The sequence below is a fragment of the Salmo salar genome, chromosome ssa14 (assembly GCF_905237065.1).
Source record: "Salmo salar chromosome ssa14, Ssal_v3.1, whole genome shotgun sequence".
Lineage (NCBI taxonomy): Eukaryota > Metazoa > Chordata > Actinopteri > Salmoniformes > Salmonidae > Salmo > Salmo salar.
Genome location: NC_059455.1, coordinates 86507727 through 86531635, shown reverse-complemented (window position 1 = coordinate 86531635; position 23909 = coordinate 86507727). Strand labels below are relative to the sequence as shown.

The following is a 23909-nucleotide window of genomic DNA, read 5'->3' as shown; positions in this document are numbered from 1 at the left end:
GACTGTGTGTTTTGGGTCCTGAAAAGTTGCATATCGCGGGGACTATTCGATGCTAGTGCAGTACACCACAGGGTGTTTATGTGCTGGTCAAGGGCAGTCACATCTGGAGTGAAACAAGGGCCACATCTGTTCTTAGTTCTAACACTTTTGAAAGGGGCATGCTTATTTAAGATTGTGTGTGTGTGTGTGTGTGTGTGTGTGTGTGTGTGTGTGTGTGTGTGTGTGTGTGTGTGTGTAAATATATGTTGGAGTATCAGTGTATGTGTGAGTGTGTGGGTAGAGTCCAGCGAGTGTGTGGGTAGAGTCTAGCGAGTGTGTGGGTAGAGTCCAGCGAGTGTGTGGGTAGAGTCCAGCGAGTGTGTGGGTAGAGTCCAGCGAGTGTGTGGGTAGAGTCCAGCGAGTGTGTGGGTAGAGTCCAGCGAGTGTGTGGGTAGAGTCCAGCGAGTGTGTGGGTAGAATCCAGTGCATAGAGTCAGTGCAAATAAAAAGGGGGTCAATGCAAATAGTCCGGGTAGCCATTTGATGAACTGTTCAGCAATCTTATGGCTTGGGGGGTAGAAGCTGTTCAGGAGGCTTTGGTCCCAGACCTGGTGCTCTGTTCAGGAGCCTTTTGGTCCCGGACTTGGTGCTCCGGTACCGTGTGCCGAGCGGTGGCAGACAGAACAGTCTAAGACTTGGGTGGCTGGAGTCTTTGACAGTTTAGCGCATCTTGCTGAAAATGGAGCGAAGAGGCGAAGTAAAGCCTACCTGAGCCGTCAAAGTCTCGTGGGACGAAGGCTTTCCTCTTCTCCTCCAGAAACTGACTGGGGATCAGTCCAGTGGCTCCACCAACCACATGACATGCCTAGCACAGGACAGAGCACATCAGACGACAGAACCAGTCTCACTCAACCAGTAGAAATCGCTATACAACCAGCAGAAACCAGTAAAACCAGGGAGCCGCTGGTTCAAAAACCCGAGCCGACAAGGTGAAAAATCTGTCCATGTGTCCTTGAGCAAGGCACTTAACCCTTATTTGCTCCAGGGGTGCCGTACTACTATGGCTGACCCTGTAAAACAACACATATCACTGCACCTATCCAGTGTATGTGACAATAAAACATCTTATTTACTATCTATAGAAACCAATACAAAACCAGTAGACAGTAGTAACATATTTAAAACCAGTAGAGAGACCAGTACAAACCAGCAGAGTACAGTGAACAACCAGTAGACAACATTAAAAACCAGTAGATAAAAACAGTTTGTTGTTGTTTTTGAGGATGTGGTCTGTAAATGTGTGGATGTATAAAATCTAGTGGAGGAGAACGTCCTCTTGAAACACGTCATCATCACCACCTGCCACCAGTTGGGGTCCTCTCTGTTGACGATCTGAAGGAGGTCCCCCCTCTTGAAGCCAATCCCCGCCTCTCGACAAGGGATCAGATGGTCATTGGCTGGATCGTAGTCAAAGTGTGGTTGCACATACACCTGAAAAAAGGGAGGTATGATGGTAATCAATGGTGCTTCTACAACCAACCTAAAACTATATGAAGTCAATCTGATTCTCTCTATTTACAGCAGCCAGGTAGATAATGTTGGTGTAATGATTTGCGTTTAGAAATGTTAGAGATTAGACTGAAGTTTTGGTTTAAAACAGAATTAAAGGGCAACTGAACGCACAAAAAAATACTTCTCAGGTTGAAAATGGTCAATGTGGCATTGATATTAGTCAGAAACATTTATTCCAGTGCCAAAATGTACTAAAAAGTGTAAGATTATTGGGGTCAGTACATTCCAAAACTGAGTTGTGTGAGATTTGTGTAACTGAGGTAGTCAAGACTTAGCCCACTGGGCACAGACATCAATTCAACGCCTATTCCACAACGCAGAAACAACGTTGATTCAACCAGTGTGTACCAAGTGGGAGCTACATGAGGGTTGGGTTTGGATTACCATCATGCCCACTTGCCCACTAACATGGGATTGTAATAGATAAAGTTGTAAAACAAAACGGCACAGAAGCACACAGTGATTTGAGAAGCTGATTTAGCTAACGTAGCCTGCTGGCTCAATGTGCCTGTTAGCTAGCTTCATTGACAAAAACATAGCTAAATTTCCATCTAGCAAGTGATTTGGGTCACTGATAAACAGTGTGTAACTTGTGCATGATTTACAATAGTTTGACAGTGCTTATCATGAAGTTGTATACATGTTAGCAGAAATCAGCCATGAGCGCAGCCAGCAGCAGCTGACCGAATACTGTCTGCAGTACATATAGACTACTGTTCATGCAAATGTTTTAACTTGAGAAATACGGCACCAAACTAGTTAGATGTAAAACTGCTTGACTAAGACCTCCTCGGCGATATATATAAAGAACATACCACACCCACATCAAACCACACCCACATCAAACCACACCCACATCAAACCACACCCACATCAAACCACAAGACGCAAATCAGTTTTTTTCTTAATGAGCAGCAGAAAAGCCTTTGTAAAATTAGTGAGTTCAGCCCCCGTTAAGTGCAGGTAGACAGCGCATTCAGAAAGTATTCAGGCCCCTTCCCTTTTTCCACATTTTGTTACGTTACAGCCTTATTCTAAAGCGGATCAAATTATTTTTTTCCTTCATCAATCTACACACAATACCCCATAATGTCAGTGAAAACAGGTATGTAGAATCTTTTACAAATGTACTCAAACTTAAAAAACAGAAATACCTTATTTACATAAGTATTCAGACCCTTTGCTATGAGACTCAAAATTGAGCCCAAGTGCATCCTGTTTCCATTGATCATCCTTGAGATGTTTCTACAACTTGATTGGAATCCACCTGTGGTAAATTCAATTGATGGAACATGATTTGGAAAGGCACACACCAGTCTATATAAGGTCCCACAGTTGACAGTGCATGTCAGAGAAAAAACTAAGCCATGTCGAAGGAATTGTCCATAGAGCTCTGAGACAGGATGGTGTCGAGGCACAGATCTGGGGAAGGGTACCAAAAAATGTTGCACCATTGAAGGTCCCCAAGAACACAGTGGCCTCCATCATTCTTAAATTGAAAAAGTTTGGAACCACCAAGACTCTTCATAGAGCTGGCCGCCCGGTCAAACTGAGCCATTGGGGGAGTAGGGCCTTGGTCAGGGAGGTGACCAAGAACCCGATGGGCACTCTGACAGAGCTCCAGAGTTCCTCTGTGGAGATGGGAGAACCTTCCAGAAGGACAACTATCTCTACAGCACTCCACCAATCAGCCCTTTATGGTAAAGTGGCCAGACGGAAGCCACTCCTCAGTAAAAGGCACATGACAGCCCGCTTGGAGTTTACAAAAGGCACCTAAAGGACTCTCAGACCACGAGAAACAAGATTCTCTGGTCTAATGAAACCAAGATTGAAATCTTTGGCCTGAATGCCAAGTGTCACGTCTGGAGGAAACCTGGCACCATCCCTACGGTGAAGCATGGTGGTGGCAGCATCATGCTGTGGGGATGTTTTTCAGCGGCAGAGACTGGGAGACTAATCAGGATCAATGGAAAGATGAACGGAGCAATGTACAGAGGGATCCTTGATGAAAACCTGCTCCAGAGCACTCAGGACTTCAAGATTGGGGCGAAGGTTCACCTTTCAACAGGACAACGACCCTAAGCACACAGCCAAGACAACGCAGGAGTGGCTTCGGGACGAGTCTCTGAATGTCTTTGTGTGGCCCAGCCAGAGCCCGGACTTGAACCCTATCGAACATCTCTGGAGACCTGAAATAGCTGTGTAACATGATTCCCCATCCAACCTGACAGAGCTTGAGAGGATCTGCAGAGAAGAATGGGAGAAACTTCCCAAATACAGGTGTGCCAAGCTTGTAGCTTCATACCCAAGAAGACTCGAGGCTGTAGGCACTGCCAAAGTTGCTTCAATGAAGTACTGAGTAAAGGGTTTGAATACTTACGTAAATGTGATATTTAAGTTTTTTTAATATATTAATTTTAAAAAAGACCTTTTTTTAAAACAGTTTTTGCTTTGTCATTATGGGGTATTGTAGGCAGATTGATGAGGGGGAAAAACTATTTAATCCATTGTAGAATAAGGCTGTAACGTAACAAAATGCTGAAAAAGTCAAGGGGTCTGAATACTTTCCGAATGCACTGTATACTGTACAGACACTGGAATGTATTGGGGTGAAGGTCATGCTGTTCACACACACACACACACACACACACTGGGATATATCTAGTGCAGAACAGATCACAGATGTTCACACCAACAGTGGTATTTGCCAAGAGAGGCACTGTGTCAGCTTACACTGTCAGCCAGACAGAAACAGTGAAACAAGATCCAGACTGGATGTGTGTGTGACATTTGAGATTGTGTGTGAGGTGTACAGTATGGGTGTGTGTCTGTTCACTATGTGTCAGTTGGTGTGTGTGGGTGTGCGTGTGTGCGTGCATGTGTGCGTCTGTGTTAATGTGTGTGTGTGTTTATGTGTGTTTGTGCGTCTGTGTTTATGTGGCCCAGATATCATGTAGAGAGTTATTAACAGGGCTGTCAACCAGGGTTTAGATTCCAGAGCAGAGCATTCTGGGACTGCCCCAAGACTAACATCACCACCAGCCCCTCCCCACCACCACACAACATCTGCAGCAGCAGTCTGGGGGGGGGGGTTACTGAGAGAGAGACAGAGAGAAAGACAGAGAGAGGGAGAAAGAGAGAGAGAGAGAGAGAGAGAGAAAGACAGAGCGAGGGAGACAGAGAGGGAGACAGAGAGAGAGAGACAGAGAGAGAGACAGAGAGAGAGAGAGAGAGAGAGAGAGAGACAGAGAGACAGAGAAAGAGAGAGGGAGAAAGACAGAGAGACAGAGAAAGAGAGAGGGAGAAAGAGAGAGAGACAGAGAAAGAGAGAGGGAGAAAGAGAGAGAGACAGAGAGAGAGTGAGCGTGAGAGAGAGAGAGAGAGAGAGAGAGAGACAGAGCGAGGGAGAAAGAGAGGGAGAAAGAGAGGGAGAAAGAGAGAGAGTGACGGAGAGTGAGAGACAGAGAGAGACAGAGAGACAGACAGAGAGAGACAGAGAGAGAGAGACAGAGAGAGAGAGACAGAGAGAGAGACAGAGAGAGAGAGACAGAGAGAGAGAGACAGAGACAGAGACAGAGAGAGTGAGAGAGAGACCGAGAGAGAGCGAGAGAAAGCATAAATGCTTGAGAGAGGGCACATGTTTGCATCCATGTGTGTGTGTGTTTGTGTACCTGTGGTGGGGCAGGTGCATCTCTATAACTAGGCAGTATCTTCAGAGTGATTCCTCCGCTGCAGTCCTTCAACATCTCCTGCAGCTCAGTGGGGTTGTTACCTACGTCCCGCCCATTCACTTCCTTTATAATGTCACCCACGTGTAGTAGACCCTGCCTGTCAATCATTCCTCCGTGGAGGATCCTAGCGATGACCAGCTCCTCCTTCTCCACTCTGAACGTCACTCCCTGAGAGAGGGAAGGAACGGAAGGTCAATGAAATCATATTACAGAGATGCAGAAACACACACAAACATGCTCACACGCACACGCACAAACAACCTAATATGTGCACATACACACTCCCCCTCTGACTCCCTCTGTCTCCCTCTCACCAGTGGTTCTCCAGCCTTCTTGCGGATGCCGATCATGCGTACAGCGTCGGCCTGCATCAGAGCACTGTTCACCAGCGCCTCATTGGACAGCTCTGCTGGGGGCACGGCCTCATAGCACTTAGATGCTACCATGTCGTGGGCCTCCAGGAGGGACTAAGAGGGGGAGAGAGAGGGATAGATAGAGAGATAGAGAGATAGAGAATGAGCAGGAGAAGGAGAGGAAGACGGGTAGGAGAAGGAAAGATGGGAGGGAAGAAAAACATGGAGGTTATAAATTGTGTTTGTTGTCTTAATCTCTGGGGAATGTGGGACGCTAGACACACTATTCAACAGCCAGTGAAATAGCAGGGCGGCAAATTCAAAACAACAAAAATCTCAAACATACAACTATTATATCCCATTTTAAAGATACACTTCTCGTTAATCCAACCACATTGTCCGATTTCAAAAAGGCTTTACGGCGAAAGCATAACATTAGATTATGTTAGGACAGCACCGAGACAAGAAAAACCACACAGTCATTTTCCAAGCAAGGAGAGGCGTCACAAAAACCAGAAATACAGCTAAAATGAATCACTAACCTTTGATGATCTTCATCAGATGGCACTCATAGGACTTCATGTTACACAATACATGTATGTTTTGCTCGATAAAGTTCATATTTATATCCAAAAACCCCATTTTACATTGGCGTGTAATGTTCAGAAATGTTTTGCCTCCCAAACCTCCGGTGAATGAGCACATCAATTTACAGAAATACTCATCATAAACGTTGATAAAATATTCAACAGTTATTCAAAGAATTATAGATACACTTCTCCATAATGCAACCGCTGTCAGATTTCAAAAAAGCTTTACGGCGAAAGCAAATTTTGCAATAATCTGAGTACAGCGCTCAGATATCAAAACAAGCCATACAGATACCCGCCAGTCAACAGAAATGACAAAAATTACATTATAAATATTCACTTACCTTTGATGATCTTCATCAGAATGCACTCCCAGGAATCCCAGTTCCAGAATAAATGTTTGTTTTGTTCGATAAAGTTAATCTTTAAGTCCAAATACCTCCATTTTGTTCGCGCGTTTAGTCCAGCAGTCCAAATTCACTAAGCGTGTGAGTTTACTCCAGACGAAAAGTCAAAATAGTTATACTACAGTTTGTAGAAACATGTCAAACGATGTATAGAATCAATCTTTAGGATGTTTTTATCATAAATATTCCATAATATTCCAACACGACGATTCCTTTGTCTTCAAAAAAGAAATGGAACACAGCTAACTCTCATGTGAGTGCGCGCCACTGAGCTCATGTCATTTTCTCACTCATCTACTTCCAGGAGCACTTGTTCTCTCCCGATTCACAGTAGAAGCATGAAACAACATTCTAAAGACTGTTGACATCTAGTGGAAGCCTTAGGAAGTGCAAAATGAACCCTAAGTCACTGTATAGGCAATCACTTGAAAAACTACAAACCTCAGATTTCCACACTTCCTGGTTAGATTCTTCTCAGGGTTTTGCCTGCCATATGAGTTCTGTTATACTCACAGACATCATTCAAACAGTTTTAGAAACTTCAGTGTTTTCTATCCAAATCTACTAATAATATGCATATCCTACCTTCTGAGCCTGAGCAGCAGGCAGTTTACTACGCGCACGCCTTTCATCCGGACGTCAAAATACTGCCCCCTACCCTAGAGAAGTTAAGCTGTAAATTGGAAGTTGTGTTTTACAACATGAACACCAGTCCCTTTCTGACGTAAAAAAAATATTAGGCTCCACCAAAATAAATGTCCCACATACAATTACAGGGATGGAACCATTTATCTTAAACCCCAAACCCTCCCTCACTCCTTCCCAGTTCTCCTCCCTCCTTGGAGAAGCTGGCAGGAGGTGTGTGTGTAAGGGCTGACAGAGGGGAGAAACACAGCCTAGTTTAAAGGGGAGAGAAACAGCCTAGTTTAAAGAGGAGAAACACAGCCTACTTTAAAGGGGAGAGGAACAGCCTAGTTTAAAGAGGAGAAACACAGCCTAGTTTAAAGGGGAGAGGAGAAACACAGCCTAGTTTAAAGAGGAGAAACACAGCCTAGTTTAAAGGGGAGAGGAAAACACAGCCTAGTTTAAAGGGGAGAGGAAAACACAGCCTAGTTTAAAGGGGAGAGGAAAACACAGCCTAGTTTAAAGGGGAGAGGAAAACACAGCCTAGTTTAAAGGGGAGAGGAAAACACAGCCTAGTTTAAAGGGGAGAGGAAAACACAGCCTAGTTTAAAGGGGAGAGGAAAACACAGCCTAGTTTAAAGGGGAGAGGAAAACACAGCCTAGTTTAAAGGGGAGAGGAAAACACAGCCTAGTTTAAAGGGGAGAGGAAACACAGCCTAGTTTAAAGGGGAGAGGAAACACAGCCTAGTTTAAAGGGGAGAAACACAGCCTAGTTTAAAGTTGATAAACACAGCCTAGTTTAAAGTTGATAAAAACAGCCTAGTTTAAAGTTGATAAAAACAGCCTAGTTTAAAGTTGATAAAAACAGCCTAGTTTAAAGGGGAGAAACACAGCCTAGTTTAAAGGGGAGAGAAACAGCCTAGTTTAAAGGGGAGAAAAACAGCCTAGTTTAAAGGGGAGAAAAACAGCCTAGTTTAAAGGGGAGAAAAACAGCCTAGTTTAAAGTGGAGAAACACAGCCTAGTTTAAAGGGAAGAAACACAGCCTAGTTTAAAGGGAAGAAAAACAGCCTAGTTTAAAGGGGAGAGAAACAGCCTAGTTTAAAGGGGAGAGAAACAGCCTACCGTAAATTCCGGACTATAAGCCGCAACTTTTTTACCACGCTTTGAACCCCGCGGCTTAAACAATGATGCGGATAATATATGTATTTTTCCCGCAAAAAAACACATTCTGTGACGTGCTCAGTTTTTTGGCGGCATGAAGCTTTCATTAGACCAATGAAATTGCTGAACGGGTTAAGGTCAAACAACTTTTTTGTTTACTGTTTAGATTAAATTGAGCGCTCTCAAACTTCCCATCATTCTGATTACGGTAGTCATTTTGTCACCCTCATCATGGCAAAGACACTGAGAAATGCATATGATGCAGCTTTCAAGTTGAAGGAGATTGATCTGGCTGTTGGAAAAGGAAATAGAGCTGCTGCACGGGAGCTTGGTCTTAATGAGTCGATGATAAGACGTTGGAAACAGCAGCGTGAGGAATTGACTCAGTGCAAAAAGACAACTAAAGCTTACTACAATTTTTTTATTTTTGTTACAAGCCGTGTTTCGTTAAAGCCTATTTATTTTTGTTACAAGCCGTGTTTCGTTAAAGCCTGTGTAAAGTTAATTTCTTTCAATGTACCGGTAGGCACTTGCGGCTTATAGACATGTGCGGCTTATTTATGTTAAAAAAAAAAAAAATTACATTCAGTGGGTGCGGCTTACATTCAGGTGCGCTTAATAGTCCGGAAATTATGGTAGTTTAAAGTGGGGAAAAACAGCCTAGTTTAAAAGGGGAGAGACACAGCCTAGTTTAAAGGGGAGAAACACAGCCTAGTTTAAAGGGGAGAAAAACAGCCTAGTTTAAAGGGGAGAAACACAGCCTAGTTTAAAGGGGAGAAAAACAGCCTAGTTTAAAGGGGAGAAAAACAGCCTAGTTTAAAGGGGAGAAAAACAGCCTAGTTTAAAGGGGAGAAAAACAGCCTAGTTTAAAGGGGAGAAACACAGCCTAGTTTAAAGGGGAGAAAAACAGCCTAGTTTAAAGGGGAGAAAAACAGCCTAGTTTAAAGGGAAGAATAATCAACTTTTTTCCCACCTCCTGCAAATGAAGGGAGAGAGATGTAATATATGGAAGGCATGTGTTGTTAAGTGAGGGCTGAGTAAGAGAACAGAACATAACTCCATACATAGCCTACACCGTAAAACTGTCATACACAATCACACTCTCTCTCTCTGTCTCTGTCTCTCACTCTTCTCTCACTGTCTGTCTTGTCTCTCTTACTCTGTCTGTGTCTGTCTCTCTCTCTCTCATATCAAGGTCTTATCTCTGAGCTGACAGCATGCATGCTTCTGATTGGTGCAGAGATATTCCATTCTCAAATATATAAATCCTATTGGTTCACACTCTGAAAATCCCTCTAAGTCCTCTGATAGAATACTGACCTCTATCCATTGACCTAAGGGAGGGGTTTGATCCTAAACCATCTCCCCTTTCATAACAAGAGCTGAGATGCAAGTACATGTACAGTATAGAACTGTTGCTGTACCAATATAGAACCATAAACATTGAATAACACCATAACATTTTCTGCTCATCTTTTGCCCAATCCAAAATTGTCCCCATATGAGAACCCTTTGAAGAACCCTTTTGGTTCCAGGTAGAACCCTATTGGGTTCAAGGTAAAACCCTTTCCCCCAAAAAGCTCTCCTATGGGGACAGTTGAATAACCTTTTTGAAACCCTTTTTTCTAAGAGTGTAGCCAATGCTTTCAGATTCACAAGAAGAACCAATAAATAAAGGCTAGCATTAGCATCAAATACAACCTTAAACTTTAGTGACTGGGTTCCTCACCTGGAAGTGGGGCTCCTGGAGGATTCGGGAGAGTTCCGCTGCACTGTCGTCGCGGACGCTGAGGGCGGTGATGTCACCCAGGATGTCTGTGACCAGCTCCATGTTGTTGTCCTGCACCGCCTCCAGCCTCACGTCCTCCAATCGCTCGTGGGCCTGTGGGGGTCAGAGGTTAAAGGTACACTATAGAGTATATCAGCTGTAGCAGTGACTAACCCACCCATGTGAATATATCAGCTGTAGCAGTGACTAACCCACCCATGTGAATATATCAGCTGTAGCAGTGACTAACCCACCCATGTGAATATATCAGCTGTAGCAGTGACTAACCCACCCATGTGAATATATCAGCTGTAGCAGTGACTAACCCACCCATGTGAATATATCAGCTGTAGCAGTGACTAACCCACCCATGTGAATATATCAGCTGTAGCAGTGACTAACCCACCCATGTGAATATATCAGCTGTAGCAGTGACTAACCCACCCATGTGAATATATCAGCTGTAGCAGTGACTAACCCACCCATGTGAATATATCAGATCAGTGTTGTGTACATGGGTTACAGCCCGTGTCAATCTCAACCCACAGAGGGGTGAGTCTGGGGGTCTTCACTCCTCCCTTCTACTTGATTTATGAATTAGGACCACTAATTAAGGAAAAAACTCAAATCTGCAGACACTAGGCCTTCCATGGAATGAGTTTGACCCCCCTAGCTTAGAGTGAGCGTTTGTGTGTGTGTGTGTGTGTGTGTGTGTGTGTGTGTGTGTGTGTGTGACTTGTGTCATTGTGATCATCAGGGCAACCATCAGGGTTGTGTTACGTATTAGCATGGTGATACCTTAGCGAGGAGCTGCCTGCCAGCGTGTGGTCTGCCAGCCTGTAACCTGCCAGCGTGTGGTCTGCCAGCCTGTAACCTGCCAGCGTGTGGTCTGCCAGCCTGTAACCTGCCAGCGTGTGGTCTGCCAGCCTGTAACCTGCCAGCATGTAACCTACCAATGTGTGGTCTGCCAGCCTGTAACCTACCAACGTGTGGTCTGCCAGCCTGTAACCTACCAACGTGTGGTCTGCCAGCCTGTAACCTGCCAACGTGTGGTCTGCCAGCCTGTAACCTGCCAACGTGTGGTTTGCCAGCCTGTAACCTACCAATGTGTGGTTTGCCCGCCTGTAACCTGCCAGCCTGTGACCTGCCAGCCTGTGACCTGCCAGCCTGTGACCTGCCAGCTTGTGACCTGCCAGCTTGTGACCTGCCAGCTTGTAACCTGCCAGCTTGTAACCTGCCAGCCTGTAGCCTGCCAGCCTGTGGCCTGCCAGCCTGTGGCCTGCCAGCTTGTGGCCTGCCAGCTTGTGGCCTGCCAGCCTGTGGCCTGTCAGTGTGTGAGTCACTCTCAGTGTGTTCTCCCCTATGTGTGTCTGCTACCTTGATGAGTGACCGTACAATGGGACTCTCCATGATGCCTCTGAGGAAGATGAGGTCGATGTCTTTGGCCCCCGTGGAGGTAGGCAGCTCCCCCAGGTTGTCCAACACCTGCTGCATCGCTGTGGGGGGAGAGGAGAGGGGGAGAGAGAGAGGGAGGGAGGAGAGAGGGTGAGGGATAGGGGAGAGGGGGAAGTGGGGAGAGAGGGAGAGAGATGGGTAGAGAAAGGGAAGGGAGGAGAGAGGGGGAGGGATGAGGTTAGAGAGGGGAAGGGGGGAGAGAGGGGGAGGGACTGAGTAAGTCACACACATACAGTAGATGCAAGACACACACGCAACAAAAGTTAGTTGAAAAAAATAAATAGAGCAAGTGAAAGCGTAGGCCTTAGTGACACCTGCCCCGTCTGTACCCTCTCATACTGCCTTAGTGACACCTGCCCCGTCTGTACCCTCTCATTCTGCCTTAGTGACACCTGCCCCGTCTGTACCCTCTCATACTGCCTTAGTGACACCTGCCCCGTCTGTACCCTCTCATTCTGCCTTAGTGACACCTGCCCCGTCTGTACCCTCTCATTCTGCCTTAGTGACACCTGCCCCGTCTGTACCCTCTCATACTGCCTTAGTGACACCTGCCCCGTCTGTACCCTCTCATACTGCCTTAGTGACACCTGCCCCGTCTGTACCCTCTCATACTGCCTTAGTGACACCTGCCCCGTCTGTACCCTCTCATTCTGCTTTAGCACAGTCCAGCCAAAACACACAACCACATTCAAATTCTACTTAGAATTCTCATGCCAATAGAATACAGTAGAAGTCTGTGCAACCTGCGGCCATGACTGTAGTTCATTCACTCCCTCTCAATGTAGTTCAATAGACCAGTCCTTTTCACTGCAGTTGATAGGTCACAGCAATAAAAAACTGTCCAATTCAAATCCAAACTGTAATCCAGTCAGTCAAAAGACAACGTCAAAAACTAGACAAGCCTGCAAATCAGTTCTTCTGTAGTTTTTTTTTGGTAGTTAGGTTTTGGAGTTGAAGCTTGTCCATCAGCCCGGGAAATGTTCCTCAAAGGAAAACAACTTCCATCCAGAAGTCCACTAGACAGAAAATAGTGGTTATATCGTCTTTCCAATTATCTCAATGAATTCCATTTCAGTCTGGTCCTGAGATGAAGACTTCTCTGACCATGTGTGTGTCCTCTCTTGTCCTGACAAGGAGAGAGGTGTGGACTATCCAGGTATCAGAGAGCTAAGACGTTAAACCTAGGGTCTCAAAGCACCGGTAAGCCCCTGTAATACACTTACAGCACTGTGGAGGTGTGTGTGTATGTGTGTGCGCGTTTGTGTGCATGCATTTGTGTGTGTGTGTGTGTGTGTGTTTGTGTGCCTGAGATTAAATATGTAAAGCCATGAAGACAATGAAGTCCTCTGCAAGAATCTAGTTCTCTTCACAGTTTCTCCTCCACTCTCTCCTTCTGCTGGTCTCTCTCTGGTTTCCCACGATACGGTCCTGTAGTAGAATGAATCAAGGCCCAAGGAGGTGTGATATATGGCCAATATACCACGGCTAAGGGCTGTTCTTAAGCACGACGCAACGCGGAGTGCCTGGACACAGCCCTTAGCTGAGTCCTAACTGTACACTATCATTCAAAAGTTTGGGGTCACTTAGAAATGTCCTTGTTTTCCATGAAAACATACATGAAATGAGTTGCAAAATGAATAAGAAATATAGTCAAGACATTGACAAGGTTATGAATAATGATTTTTAATTGAAATAATAATTGTATCCTTCAAACGTTGCTTTTGTCAAAGGATCCTCCATTTGCAGCTTTTACAGCCTTGCAGATCTTTGGCATTCTAGTTGTCAATTTGTTGAGGTAATCTGAAGAGATTTCACCCCATGCTTCCTGAAGCACCTCACACAAGTTGGATTGGTTTGATGGGCACTTCTTACATACCATACGGTCAAGCTGCTCCCACAACAGCTCAATAGGGTTGAGATCCGGTGACTATGCTGGCCCCTCCATTAGACAGAATACCAGCTGACTGCTTCTTACCTAAATAGTTCTTGCATAGTTTGGAGCTGTGCTTTGGGTCATTGTCCTGTTATAGGAAGAAATTGGCTCCAATTAAGCATGGCGCTGCAAAATGGAGTAATAGCCTTCCTTCTTAAAGATCCCTTTTACCCTGTACAAATCTCCCACTTTACCAGCACCAAAGCACCCCCAGACCATCACATTGCCTCCACCATGCTTGACAGATGGCGTCAAGCACTCCTCCAGTATCTTTTCATTTTTTCTGCGTCTCACGAATGTTCTTAGTGATCCGAACACCTCAAACTTAGATTAATCTGTCCATAACACTTTTTCCAATCTTCCTCTGTCCAGTGACTGTGTTCTTTTGCCCATCTTAATATTTTATTTTTATTGGCCAGTCTGAGATGCGGCTTTTTCTTTGCAACTCTGCCTAGAAGGCCAGCATTCCGGAGTCGCCTCTTCACTGTTGGCGTTGAGACTGGTGTGTTGAGGGTACTATTTAATGAAGCTGCCAGTTGAGGACTTGTGAGGCGTCTGTTTCTCAAAATAGACGCTCTAATGTACTTGTCCTCTTGCTCAGTTGTGCACCGGGGCCTCCCACTCCTCTTTCTAGTCTGGTTAGAGCCAGTTTGCGCTGTTCTGTGAAGGGAGTAGTACACAGTGTTGTACGAGATCTTCAGTTTCTTGGCAATTTCTCACATGGAATAGACTTCCTTTCTCAGAACAAGAATAGACTAACGAGTTTCAGAAGAAAGTTATTTGTTTCTGGCCATTTTGATCCTGTAATCGAACCCACAAATGCTGATGCTCTAGATACTCAACTAGTTTAAAGAAGGACAGTTTTATTGCTTCTTTAATCAGGACGACAGTTTTCAGCTGTGCTAACATAATCGCAAAAGGGTTTTTCTAATGATCAATTAGCCTTTTAAAATGATTAACTTGGATTAGCTAACACAACGTGCCATTGGAACACAGGAGTGATGGTTGCTGATAATGGGTCTCTGTACGCCCATGTAGATATTCCATTAAAAAAATCTGCTGTTTCCAGCTACAATAGTCATGTACAACATTAGCAATGTCTACACTGTATTTCCGATCAATTTGATGTTATTTTAATGGACAAAAAAATTGCTTTTCTTTCAAAAACAAGGACATTTCTAAGTGACCCCAAACTTTTGAACGGTAGTGTACATTTGCAAAAATGTCTAAAAACCTGTTTTTCGCTCTGTCATTATGGGGTATTGTGTGTAGATTGATGAGGGGGAAAAAATATTAGAACAAGGCTGTAACGTAACAAAAAGTGGAAAAAGTCAAGGGGTCTAAATACTTTCCAAATGCACTGTATGTATAATAATATAGTAATATCCAGGCTTTATATAAATGGATCTCTGCCTGAATCTCATTGTAATTCATGGGGAGTATAGAAATATCTCTGTCACTCACAGACCTGAACCATGGCATGATCTGAAGAGGTATTATTAGAACACACGCATACACGCGCATACACGCGCATCATTTTTCATTGCATCATGCATATGCAGGCAACCACATATATCACCCCTCACAGCTAAACTATATATATCTGGCAACCACAAATATCACCCCTCACAGCTAAACTATATCTATCTGGCAACCACATATATCACCCCTCACAGCTAAACTATATCTATCACCCCTCACAGCTAAACTATATCTATCTGGCAACCACAAATATCACCCCTCACAGCTAAACTATATCTATCTGGCAACCACATATATCACCCCTCACAGCTAAACTATATTTATCTGGCAACCACATATATCACCCCTCACAGCTAAACTATATCTATCTGGCAACCACATCTATCACCCCTCACAGCTAAACTATATCTATCTGGCAACCACATATATCACCCCTCACAGCTAAACTATATCTATCTGGTAACAACATTTTTCCACAGTATCAATATCTGCAACTGAGAATCTCACCTCCGGATGTGTCGGCTCCCTCTGTGGGCTCAGCAGCCACCCCCTCCCTGGCCGACCCATCTCCTGTCTCGCCTTGCTCTCCCGTCCCGGCTGCATCCGGAGGGGACTCCACCGCTACCTCCACCCCGTTGGGACAGGCGTCCTCCATAGCCAGGACCATGAACGCTCTTCGACCGCAGCTATGCTAACCTAACCACAAGTCAACCACCACCACCACTAAGTGATAGCTGGTCTAAAACTGGCTCCTCTGCCCTTAACCTTCAGTCTACTACACAATGACCAACAGTCTCTACCCTTCAGTCTACTACACAATGATCAACAGTCTCTACCCTTCAGTCTACTACACGATGATCAACAGTCTCTACCCTTCAGTCTACTACACAATGATCAACAGTCTCTACCCTTCAGTCTACTACACAATGATCAACAGTCTCTACCCTTCAGTCTACTACACAATGATCAACAGTCTCTACCCTTCAGTCTACTACACAATGATCAACAGTCTCTACCCTTCAGTCTACTACACAATGATCAACAGTCTCTACCCTTCAGTCTACTACACAATGATCAACAGTCTCTACCCTTCAGTCAACTACACAATGATCAACAGTCTCTACCCTTCAGTCTACTACACAATGATCAACAGTCTCTACCCTTCAGTCAACTACACAATGATCAACAGTCTCTACCCTTCAGTCTACTACACGATGAAAGACCCTCAAAGAGAAGGAAGGGATGGAGAGAAGGAAGGGATGGAGATAAAGAAAGATGCAGAGGAGATTAAGGACAGAGAAAGAGAGAAAGACTGAGAGAAACAATAGAAAAGCAATTTAACAGAGATAGGAGATGAAAGACAGAGATAGGAGATGAAAGACAGAGATAGGAGATGAAAGACAGAGATAGGAGATGAAAGACAGAGATAGGAGATGAAAGAAATAGAACTAGAAGGAAATAAAAGGGAGAGAGACACTAAGGACAGAGAGAGATCGAGAGAGATGGAGACAGATAGCTTGCTCACACAGATGTGGACACAGATTCAGTCGTTCTCAATCCCCTCCCTCAACACTCCCTTTAATACCTCACCCCCACCACACACACACACACACACACACACACACACACACACACACCCTCCTAGCCCCTCCTTACACCAAATCCCCAAATCCTCTCCTGCTGTTGAGCGTTTGTTTGAGTTCACATGCAATCATTAACATTTTTCTGGACTCTTTCGGTTGCCCTTCGAAACTCCTCTCCCTTTCTACAGGCGACTGATACAAACTGATCTTAGATCTGTGTCTAGGGGACATGTTCATTCCATCTACATTCTACATTCTACACAATTAGGTGGTACTCCTGTGAGCCCCTCCCCTTCGCTCTCAATGCCCCTCCCCCTCTCACACAGCTGTAGATTAAGAGGATATGATCTGCAGTCCCTAATCCACTCCGCCCCCCTCCTTCACCACCCATATCCCTCCCTCCCTCTTCCCAGTAAGCCCCACCCCATCCCTATTCCCAGTCAGCCCCAACCCCATCCACAGCAAATCTGAGCAGGATTTTAATCCTACTGCAAAAACACAGGATTACAGAATCTACTCTGGATTCTCTCTCTACCTCTCTCTCTCAGTTCTCAAAGTGCGGTACTCTCTATCACTGCGGTAAATCTCCAAAAGACATGGTATCTGATATATGCACTCAATAATTTTTTTTATATTATTAAGAATTAATAACTAATTCTTATTTACAATGAAGGCCTACCAAGAGAAACAGAGATGTGTTAACATTAGAAAGTGTGCTCACAAATAGCGTTATACCAATGTTATATCAGCATTATATTAGCAATATACAGGTTTTTGCACTGCCATAGAGTGTACCAGTGTTAATAGCAGATACAGGAGATCTCTTCCTCTACCTGTAATCATGGTTGTGACTGGGTTGTCAGGGTGGAACTGTAGAGACAAGGCTACAGTCAGATAGTGGTAGTAGCCAGGGGCAACACAAGGCTACAGTCAGATAGTGGTAGTAGCCAGGGGCAACACAAGGCTACAGTCAGATAGTGGTAGTAGCCAGGGGCAACACAGGGCTACAGTCAGATAGTGGTAGTAGCCAGGGGCAACACAGGGCTACAGTCAGATAGTGGTAGTAGCCAGGGGCAACACAGGGCTACAGTCAGATAGTGGTAGTAGCCAGGGGCAACACAGGGCTACAGTCAGATAGTGGTAGTAGCCAGGGGCAACACAAGGCTACAGTCAGATAGTGGTAGTAGCCAGGGGCAACACAAGGCTAAAGTCAGATAGTGGTAGTAGCCAGGGGCAACACAAGGCTAAAGTCAGATAGTGGTAGTAGCCAGGGGCAACACAAGGCTACAGTCAGATAGTGGTAGTAGCCAGGGGCAACACAAGGCTAAAGTCAGATAGTGGCACATTCAGTACATTACACCCACACAAACGCTTGTTTATATACAAAGAGACATCCTCTATAGTTATCGCTCTCACACACACACAAACACACAGATGCTTTTAAACATGGAAAGTGCATTCAAATAAACATGCATTTAAGACACACCCACACATTCCCATAGCCTAAACACAAACACATATAATGACACCTGTAGGATAAAGATGAGGACAGGTGGTGATCTTACCTGTGTCTGACGGTTAACCCCAACCCTCCCTGTCCTTCTACAATCTACTCATCAGAGAGAGAGAGCGAGAGAGGGCTGGGAGGTATACCATATTTTACAATATACCAGTATTGATGCAAGGTCCAGTTTGGGTTTGTATTTTACTTTACCTAGCCCCACCCCTGTCACTCAAGGAGCACATTTGTTATTCCTCGAGCATGAGACACTTCTGTTCAATCTGCATGGTCAATGCAGCACATGAAACAATGTTGATGACAACGATGCTGTTTTCACTTTGCTTGTTAATATAAATCCACTAGCGTTTGTCTTTTCTTAGTAAGTTGGGCATAAATCTTGTTAGCCGCTAATCGCTAATGCTAATCGCTAGCTAGCTAATAAATGTACTAGCAAACTTAACCTGTTTAGGATAGGGGGCAGTATTTTCACGGCCGGATAAAAAACGTACCCGATTTAATCTGGTTATTACTCCTGCCCAGAAACTAGAATATGCATATAATTGTTTGATTTGGATAGAAAACACCCTAAAGTTTCTAAAACTGTTTAAATGGTGTCTGTGAGTATAGCAGAACTCATATGGCAGGCCAAAACCTGAGAAGATTCCATACAGGAAGTGCCCTTTCTGACCATTTCTTGTCCTTCTATAGCCTCTTTATGGAAAATAGAGGATCTCTGCTGTAACGTGACATTTTCTAAGGCTCCCATAGGCTCTCAGAAGGCGCCAGAACGGGGAATGATGACTCTGCAGTCCCTGGGCGAAAAACAGTAGGGGATTTGGAAAGTGGTCGATCTGAGAACAATGACACGGGCGCACGCGTGCATGTGAAGACACCATTTTCTTCTTTCAGTGTTTGAACGGATACAACGTCTCCCAGTCTGAATATTATCGCTATTTTACGAGAAAAATCGCATAAAAATTGATTTTAAACAGCATTTGACATGCTTCGAAGTACGGTAATGGAATATTTTGAATTTTTTTGTCACGATACGCGCCGGCGCGTCACCCTTCGGATAGTGTCTTGAACGCAATAACAAAATGCCGCTATTTGGATATAACTATGGATTATTTGGAACCAAAACAACATTGGGTGTTGAAGTAGAAGTCCTGGGAGTGCATTCTGACGAAGAACAGCAAAGGTAATCCAATTTTTCTTATAGTAAATCTGAGTTTGGTGAGTGCCAAACTTGGTGGGTGTCAAAATAGCTAGCCATGATGGCCGGGCTATCTACTCAGAATATTGCAAAATGTGCTTTCACCGAAAAGCAATTTTAAAATCGGACACCGCGATTGCATAAAGGAGTTCTGTATCTATAATTCTTAAAATAATTGTTATGTTTTTTGTGAACGTTTATCGTGAGTAATTTAGTAAATTCACCGGAAGTTTTCGGTGGGTATGCTAGTTCTGAACGTCACATGCTAATGTAAAAAGCTTTTTTTTTATATAAATATGAACTTGATTGAACAAAACATGCATGTATTGTATAACATAATGTCCTAGGAGTGTCATCTGATGAAGATCATCAAAGGTTAGTGCTGCATTTAGCTGTGGTTTGGGTTTTTGTGACATTATATGCTAGCTTGAAAAATGGGTGTCTGATTATTTCTGGCTGGGTACTCTCCTGACATAATCTAATGTTTTGCTTTCGTTGTAAAGCCTTTTTGAAATCGGACAATGTGGTTAGATAAAGGAGAGTCTTGTCTTTAAAATGGTGTAAAATAGTCATATGTTTGAAAAATTGAAGTTTTGGGATTTTTGAGGAGTTTGTAATTCGCGCCACGCTCTATCATTGGATATTGGCGAGGCGTTCCGCTAGCGGAACATCTAGATGTAAGAGGATAACTAGCTATACAGCCTGATAATACCAGTGATGGTGTAGGCCTACAGTACCAGTCAAAAGTTTGGACACCCCTACTCATTCAAGGTTTTTCTACATTGTAGAATAATAGTGAAGACATCAAACCTATGAAATAACACATATGGAATCATGTAGTAACCCAAAAAATGTTAAACAAATCAAAATCTATTTTATATTTGAGATTCTTCAAAGTAGCCACCCTTTGCCTTGATGACAGCTTTGCACACTCTTGGCATTCTCTAAACCAGCTTCATGAGGTCGTCACCTGGAATGCATTTCAATTAACAGGTGTGCCTTGTTAAAAGATAACTTGTTGAATTTCTTTCCTTTCTTAATGCGTTTGAGCAAAAAAAATGTAAAAATAAAGACAAACCCTTGAATGTGTAGGTGTGTCCAAACTTTTGACTGGTACTGTACATCTGCATGTTTTTTGTGCAACAGTATATTCTAAATCAAAGAGAAATACATTAAGCAGGAATATGTTAGATACATGAAGTAGATAAGAGAAAACATTCAATGTAGCCAAAGATTTATAGGGTCCCCTAGGAAACACTGTCACAATATCTCCTCCCTGGCATTTTCATTTGTTGTCACGTCAAACACTGTATTCACTATTATATTCTGAGTGCAGGAAAGCACCCTAGGGTCACACACTACCCATAAAGCACCCTAGGGTCACACACTACCCATAAAGCACCCTAGGGTCACACACTACCCATAAAGCACCCTAGGGTCACACACTACCCATAAAGCACCCTAGGCTCACACACTACCCATAAAGCACCCTAGGCTCACACACTACCCATAAAGCACCCTAGGGTCACACACTACCCATAAAGCACCCTAGGGTCACACACTACCCATAAAGCACCCTAGGGTCACACACTACCCATAAAGCACCCTAGGGTCACACACTACCCATAAAGCACCCTAGGGTCACACACTACCCATAAAGCACCCTAGGGTCACACACTACCCATAAAGCACCCTAGGGTCACACACTACCCATAAAGCACCCTAGGGTCACACACTACCCATAAAGCACCCTAGGGTCACACACTACCCATAAAGCACCCTAGGGTCACACACTACCCATAAAGCACCCTAGGGTCACACACTACCCATAAAGCACCCTAGGGTCACACACTACCCATAAAGCACCCTAGGGTCACACACTACCCATAAAGCACCCTAGGCTCACACACTACCCATAAAGCAAATGTTGACCTTTTATTATTTAAAAACATAAAATACCGTCATTTTTCCCTAAATACTGTGATATGATATTTTTGCCAATTCCCCCAGCCCTAGACCAGGGGTTTACACAATCTGTATCTGACACAGTCTTGCTCCCGCTCTCTATTCGCTCTCTCTCTATTCGCTCTCTCTCTATTCGCTCTCTCTCTATTCGCTCTCTCTCTATTCGCTCTCTCTCTTTCTCTGGAGGGTCATCTCATTCTTGTCCAGAGGAGACCAGACAAGGACAAAGATCCCAGGTACTGATGGGGTCCATCGTTCCTTCAGCATGACTCTGATGGCCATTGTGTCCACAGTCACTTAAGGACGTTGCTTACATCATCAGCCTGAATGTCAATTCATCAGAATGTAAATGTCCTCTATTACAGGTCAGCAGCATTAAGCCCGATCCCTCCATCCCACGCAGGGAGCTCTGAATAACTCTGATGAGATGAAATGGGTTAGCAGAGGAAGCCATCAAGCAATTAAAATAATCACCCACTGCTTAGGTCTTAACCATGGCAGCAAGCCTTAAGATTAGGGTTGCAAAATCCAGGTAACCTTCCCAAATTTCCCAGGTTTTCCATAGAAATCTGGGTTGGAGGATTCCGGATTTTCTGCTTATTTCATCCCAATTCCAGAAATCTTCCAACCGGGACTTTGGGAAAGTTACTGGAATTTTCCAACCCTATCCAAGATGACCAAGGAGGTCAAACCCTACTGATGACCTTTGACCTTCAGCTCCAATCTGGACCACTGTGTGACAATATGGTCAAACAAGTACAGCCACCATAGAATTACAGCTAGTAAAGTCTTAGTTAGCATCCCAAATGGCATCCTATTCCCTATATAGTCTACTACCTTTATATAAAAAGTAGTGCACTATATAAGGGAAAAATAGTGCACTATATAAGGGAGAAATAGTGCACTATATAGGGGAGAAATAGTGCACTATATAGGGGAGAAATAGTGCACTATATAGGGGAAAAGTAGTGCACTATAAGGGAAAAGTAGTGCACTATATAAGGGAAAAGTAGTGCACTATATAAGGGAAAAGTAGTGCACTATATAAGGGAAAAGTAGTGCACTATATAAGGGAAAAGTAGTGCACTATATAGGGGAAAAGTAGTAAATCAAATCAAATCTATTTATAAAGCCCTTCTTATATCAGCTGATATCTCAAATTGTTGTACAGATGCCTAGCCTAAAACCCCAAACAGCAAGCAATGCAGGTGTAGAAGCACGGTGGCTAGGAAAAACTTCCTAGAAAGGCCAGAACCTAGGAAGAAATGTACAGAGGAACCAGGCTATGAGGGGTGGCCAGTCCTCTTCTTGCTGTGCCGGGTGGAGACTATAACAGAACATGGCCAAGATGTTCAAATGTTCATAGATGACCAGCAGGGTCAAATAATAATAATTAGTACACTATATAAGGGAAGAGTAGTGCACTATATAAGGGAAGAGTAGTGCACTATATAAGGGAAGAGTAGTGCACTATATAAGGGAAGAGTAGTGCACTATATAAGGGAAGAGTAGTGCACTATATAAGGGAAGAGTAGTGCACTATATAAGGGAAGAGTAGTGCACTATATAAGGGAAGAGTAGTGCACTATATAAGGGAAGAGTAGTGCACTATATAAGGGGAAGAGTAGTGCACTATATAAGGGAAGAGTAGTGCACTATATAAGGGAAGAGTAGTGCACTATATAAGGGAAGAGTAGTGCACTATATAAGGGAAGAGTAGTGCACTATATAAGGGAAGAGTAGTGCACTATATAAGGGAAGAGTAGTGCACTATATAAAGGGAAAAGTAGTGCACTATATAAGGGAAGAGTAGTGCACTATATAAGGGAAGAGTAGTGCACTATATAAGGGAAGAGTAGTGCACTATATAAGGGAAGAGTAGTGCACTATATAAGGGAAAAGTAGTGCACTATATAAAGGGAAAAGTAGTGCACTATATAAGGGAAGAGTAGTGCACTATATAAGGGAAGAGTAGTGCACTATATAAGGGAAGAGTAGTGCACTATATAAGGGAAGAGTAGTGCACTATATAAGGGAAGAGTAGTGCACTATATAAGGGAAAAGTAGTGCACTATATAAAGGGAAAAGTAGTGCACTAAATAGGGAAAAGGGTGCCATTTGGGACATATTAACAGCCTAATTATCCTCCACATACAACACCCGTTCAGCCAGTCACATTCTATTAAAGGTCCCCAAAGCACACACATCCCTGGGTCGCTCGTCTTTTCAGTTCGCTGCAGCTAGCGACTGGAACGAGCTGCAACAAACACTCAAAACTGGACAGTTTTATCTCCATCTCTTCATTCAAAGACTCAATCATGGACACTCTTACTGACAGTTGTGACTGCTTTGTGTGATGTATTGTTGTCTCTACCTTCTTGGCCTGTGTGCTGTTGACTGTGTCCAATAATGTTTGCACCCTGTTTTGTGTTGCTACCATGTTGTGTTTCTACCACGTTGTTGTCATGTTGTGTTGCTACCATGCTGTGTTGTCATGTGTTGCTGCTTTGCTGCTTCACTCTTTATGTAGTGTTGTCTCTCTTGTCGTGATGTGTGTTTTGTCCTATATTTTTATTTTTAATCCCAGCCCC

At 43.9% G+C, this 23909-nt stretch overlaps 1 protein-coding gene across 7 annotated transcripts in view; it reads right to left on the bottom strand.

Moving 5' to 3' along the window:
* The window catches only part of LOC106570530 (protein PALS2), a 40821-nt gene that overhangs the window by 6372 nt on the left and 10540 nt on the right, over window positions 1–23909 (bottom strand). Inside the window, exons 1-8 of one of the 7 annotated variants that reach the window (XM_045694909.1) lie at window positions 16582–16599; window positions 15564–16263; window positions 11564–11682; window positions 10148–10300; window positions 5597–5749; window positions 5223–5450; window positions 1339–1470; window positions 748–844 (exon numbers count right to left, since the gene is read on the bottom strand). In XM_045694909.1, the coding sequence (XP_045550865.1) occupies window positions 748–844; window positions 1339–1470; window positions 5223–5450; window positions 5597–5749; window positions 10148–10300; window positions 11564–11682; window positions 15564–15723 (1042 nt within the window). In that variant the 5' untranslated portion in view covers window positions 15724–16263; window positions 16582–16599. The other 6 variants (XM_045694908.1, XM_014142956.2, XM_014142957.2 and 3 more) reach the window with 6 other exon arrangements.